The sequence below is a fragment of the Montipora capricornis genome, chromosome 8 (genome assembly GCF_036669925.1).
Source record: "Montipora capricornis isolate CH-2021 chromosome 8, ASM3666992v2, whole genome shotgun sequence".
Classification (NCBI taxonomy): domain Eukaryota; kingdom Metazoa; phylum Cnidaria; class Anthozoa; order Scleractinia; family Acroporidae; genus Montipora; species Montipora capricornis.
The window spans coordinates 42,527,365-42,532,364 of NC_090890.1; the positions used below are offsets into that span (position 1 = coordinate 42,527,365).

Here is a 5,000-nt window from a genome sequence, read left to right on the forward strand (position 1 = left end):
ATGTAATATATATATATTTTTTGTGAACGAAATCTGCACCATCAACATGTGACAAAAGTAAAACTAGAAAGGCTGATCATTTCTGCAATGAATTTATACGTAAGTAAAGTACTTTCAGTTTATATTTACATGAAAAGAAAAAAACAGAATCTCTGAGGTACTAAGCATCGCTCAAAAAGGATCACTAACAATTTCGTGCTATCATGATCATCCCCTGTCTAGGCAAACCGTCTAGACTATCTGTTGTGTTCGTCACATCAGCCAAGTTTTCAGCTGTGGTGAGATTAGAAAATTAAAATATACTGATGGTATTCTTTGTGATTTATCAACTCTTTTAGTAAAACACTTGGAATATACAAGTACTTTGGCGGTCCAGCCATTTTGTGCACCTCTGAACAGCTCCATCTTTATCTGCGTGAAATGTGCCAGTTTGTCTGGACAGCTTGTTAACTTGTTCCAGCACATGCATATTATTATTGTTATTCAAACATTTTATGAAACATATATCAAATTCTGTCTTGCAAATTGTAACGCAAGGAAAATTTAACTCAAATTAATTAAAAGAAAAACAAAAAAACAACATAAAAGATATTCAATAACCAGTAATTCATAAGTATATAATTTGTATTCAATATTCAATGTTGGTATTAAATATACAGTGGTTTCAATAAGGATCATCACTGAGCCAACAAAACCTTGCAGCTTCTTCACTCAGAGAAGTTGACTACTTTTTTTTCCAGTAAGGTGACCAAATCAAAGACAGATTTCATTGAAACTAAGGTTAATACTCATTTTGGCAGTGACAACGTGAAGTCGTCTAAATGTGATCATCAATAATTTTGCTTTTGAAATGTCATGTTTGGGAACATTCTTTTAAAAATAACATGCCCCCAGACACCCCTACTGTCTAAGCACTTCTTTAGACCCCCTCCCCCCATCTCTCCTGAGATGATGTGCGGCTTTCTAATACAACTGGTATTCTGAGAGGAAAAAAAGCTCTCACCAGTCAGCTACCCTGTCCTAAGAAAAATCCTGGAGCCACCCCTGGCAATGGATCGATCAAGTACATATATAGTACACTTCTACCTTCAAAATAAAATCTTACACATATATCTGGCTGTCATTTGCAGCTCTGCAGTAGCTACAGTGTATTTTTGGAAATATTTGTAGAAGGTTTTGGAGTAAACTGTAGTTTTGGAATTACTCCAGTTTGTAAAGCCACATTCAAGTTGCAATGAAATTTTGAAATTTTGATGTAAAGTGTATACAGTAACTGAAATATCAATGATTTCTTTAATAGGGATTTAAAGTTGGCTATATTGTATTCAAAAAGTCATCATCTTTAGATGCAGCATTAAATTTGGACAGTTCTACAATAAGAGTGCTATCCACAGCAAAAAAGCCTGTTGTTACTGGAATGAAAAGTAAGTGATTTTTTTGAATAGGTCGCTATGGAAACATTGGCTATTTGAAATCTTCTTACAGGTGACAATCCTCCTGGCCAGTGAAAATAATTGTTAGCATTAAAGAGACCGACTTGTGCATAACTGCTTACATTACTCAGAATTCCATAGAAAACTATCCTTATCACAATAATAATAATAATTATTATTATCATTGATACAAAATTTATAGTTGGGTATCTGTAAAAAGTCAATGACATAGAATCAGAAACCCATAAGGGTCGAAACATGCAACGCGCGTTCACAGCTTCCGAATATTCAGTGCAAACTGATTGGTTGAATGTTTCAGTGCTAAGTACCATATTTGGAAACCCCTCGCTCTTGTTGTTCCAAATATGGTACTTAGCAAATTGAATATTCAGAATCTTGTTTCCCAGCACACAAGGGGCCGTTACACGTTTCAACCCTTATGGGTTTCTGATAGAATATTCTGAAATTTTCGTAGATGTGAACAACGGAAATTGAACTACATGAGGGTTGAAGATCGTCGCAGTTATGCAGCAACTTAAGTACCAGTAGTTGCAAAGGTAGCTGGAAAAAAAACAGGGTTTAAGGGGCCAGAAGCCATGACCATGCAATTGCATTTAGCTATTAAGCCAAGTGGGAGGCTTGATAGCTCCTGAAGGTTTTCTTTGCAACTGCTAGCATAACTTTAGTGTGACTGGACTGCGAGCAAGCACGCAATGATGGCACATGATCATCCCGCGTGCGGCTTGCAAGCAATATGGGAAATAAGACACGAGGAAAGTCAAACTTACTGTATTTCTGAGGTGTGTACGTTTAAAGGTTTGTAAGTTGCTGCTTAATATTTATTGCTATGTAGAAGGTCAATGGACCCGAAAAAGTACTAGTAAAGTACTGTGAATTTAAATGCAGCTTGCATTTAAATTATTATCTGTATAAATTATTTTTTAGAATGGGTTCAAGAATATCAAATGCAGTATCCTGATGCCACACAGTTACAGACTAAAGTTGATGAGTTTATGGCACACTTTGATGCAAAAAAGGAGCAGGTATTACATGTACCGTAATTTTATTGAATGCAATTCATAGCTGGTCGCATCTCTTGATCTTTGAATTACAGTACTTTACTCTTTGGTCTTCTTATTCTCAGACACTGTACAAAATGTATCACATTTTAGGGCCGCCATATTCATGGCTCATCGGTTGTCTCTGCTGGTATTGCACACTCTTTTTGTAATAGTAAATTATTATTCTCTTTCCTGAACAAATTCAAATACATAAATGCTCATGCATTTCAGTTTTGAATCACTCTCAATGAAAGTCCAATTTCAGCACTTGATTATACCCTACTTTTTTGGGATTTAGTCCGACAAGGAAGCTGCAGATATACTGAATAAACCTGATGATGAAGGATGGGTCACTGTTGGAAGAAGTGGCCGAAATCCAGCTGCCCGTAGAATTGATGCCGACAAGCTGCATGAGAGACGGAAGAAGAAGAAAAAGGTTTGGCACTTTGGAGCTATTGTATTTATGTTCTGTATGATGATTCTTTTTATTGGCACAAATTATATTTAATATGATTGCAACAGTGTGTAAAGGCTTGCCAGGCTCAGTTGCCAAACTGTCATCTCAAGTTGCTGACAACAATGGCCGAACAACACTGGACGAGGGCATTCCTGGCATGTTTTTACCACTAAGCCAGTGGCTCAAGTTGAAAAAAAAAGGTTATTTTTTTTAAAATATATAAAATTAAAAATAATAATGATAATAGACTAGTGAGCAGCACTCTGCAAACTGTATCTGTAAAACTTGTTTATTCTTCGACACGTTTCGTCTTCCTAACGTAGAATTCTTCAGGGAGTTTTACAGTTATACACTTAAAAACGCCTGTATTTAAGCCATATCTGATGGCAAAAATGACGGCCACAAACATTAAGGTTTGACCGGATTTTGGAAAGGGAACAGGCGCAGCTTTGTAATATTAGGACAAGGCGTGAAAAACAATGTTTTGGGGCCACGGTTTTGTGGCTGTCATTTTTCTCGATCAGATATAATGGCTTAAATACAGGCCTTTAATGTATCATTGTAAAACTTCTTCACGAAGTCTACGTTAGGTAGACAAAACGCGTCGGAGAATAAACAAATTTTACAGATACAGTTCGTAGAGTGCTGCTCACTAGTTTAGTTTTCATAAATTGTTAATTCTGTTGAAATTTTCTCAGTGCCATTCCCCAGGAGCCTAAAAAAAAGTATTGCCGACATTTAAATTTAAAAAATACTTGTAAGCCAGTGCTTACGTATACTTGGCTTACAGACAGGTACGCCCCTGCTGGATGAGGTTCTTTGGTGTCGGAGAATCAAGGGATTGCCTCCATCAGAGCAATCCTTGGTACTTGTTTTCTCGCTTTGACTCAAGAATCAAACCTGTTTGTCCTTTTTTTTTTTTAGCGAGAACTTTTGAATTTTTACCAGTTTCAACTTCGAGAGACAAGAAGAGAACGTAAGTACTGTACATGATTGCTAGTGTTTGTCAAATCTAACGTCTTTTAATAACCACAGCTATTTTGAATCGTAGAAGTTTCAGATTCAATTTTAACAAGTTGGGCTACATTGTTTCTCTTCATTACTATTCCTTTGCATACCAGTTAGGCAGGGAAGCGATTTTGGCTCGTGCAAGTCAGGGTAGCTTAGCGGATATTAACCGTTCCTGCAACCCGTATTTAACACTCGCCCCCGAGGTCATATGTGGGCTGAGTTTCAGTCGATCTCAATCTGACTCCAAGGGTTTTTTTCTGGGTACTCCAGTTTTCCTCCCTCATCAAAATCGACTCTCAGTCAGTTACATCCAGCTGCGGTCGATACACTCTTTTTTTTTATAAGAACGTCTAATTTTGTACAGTTTTTGACATCTTGTTTGAGATATTCTTTTACCTGCAATAGTTCTTAGGGGCACCCAACGGAACGTTTCGTTAAATTATCTGTTCAGATGGCCTTTATATAATCACCCAGGATTTCATTTAGGGAATTTTCACATCAAACTTTCGTGATATGAAAAATGTAATGCCTGATGCTTTCTGATTGATAAAAATGTCGTTGTGGGTACCGTAAAAAGGCCATCTTTGAATTTTATAAAGAATACAATAGCTAGGATTTTCGGGAAGTGGACAAAAATGCCCTAGTAAATTCTAAAAGCTTCAAGTTCCCCTAGTCTGAATACGAAGCTTCAACAGCACTCCAGAGAGCTCAGAATAGTGTTTAAAAGCAATTGAGAGAAAACCATCGCCAGGTACCCCCTGGAAGAGCTTTCTAGTGTGCTAAGTTCTATTCAGACTATTGAATTGATGTAATATTTCTACATTTTGTTTTTTCTACAGATATTGCGAATTTACGAAAGAAATTTGAAGAAGACAGAAAGAGAGTCGCAGAAATGAAGTCAGCGAGAAAATTCCGTCCGTATTAGGTAAACATAGCTTTCCAAATGCATGAAATGTGAGTCGAAGTAGGGCTTGAGTCGTTCAGTTAAGTGCATACGTGCCAACTCTCCCGGATTATCCGGGAGTCTCCCGGATACGG

General features: G+C 37.1%; 1 protein-coding gene across 1 annotated transcript in view; it reads left to right on the forward strand.

Moving 5' to 3' along the window:
* The window catches only part of LOC138059356 (ribosomal RNA-processing protein 7 homolog A-like), an 18,315-nt gene that overhangs the window by 6,386 nt on the left and 6,929 nt on the right, over window positions 1-5,000 (forward strand). Inside the window, exons 3-7 of the mRNA XM_068904947.1 lie at window positions 1,301-1,424; window positions 2,379-2,476; window positions 2,793-2,930; window positions 3,876-3,927; window positions 4,802-5,000. The exon at window positions 4,802-5,000 is cut by the window's right edge and continues 6,929 nt beyond it. Of these exons, the coding sequence (XP_068761048.1) occupies window positions 1,301-1,424; window positions 2,379-2,476; window positions 2,793-2,930; window positions 3,876-3,927; window positions 4,802-4,887 (498 nt within the window). The 3' untranslated portion in view covers window positions 4,888-5,000. The remainder of the gene's footprint in view (window positions 1-1,300; window positions 1,425-2,378; window positions 2,477-2,792; window positions 2,931-3,875; window positions 3,928-4,801) is intronic.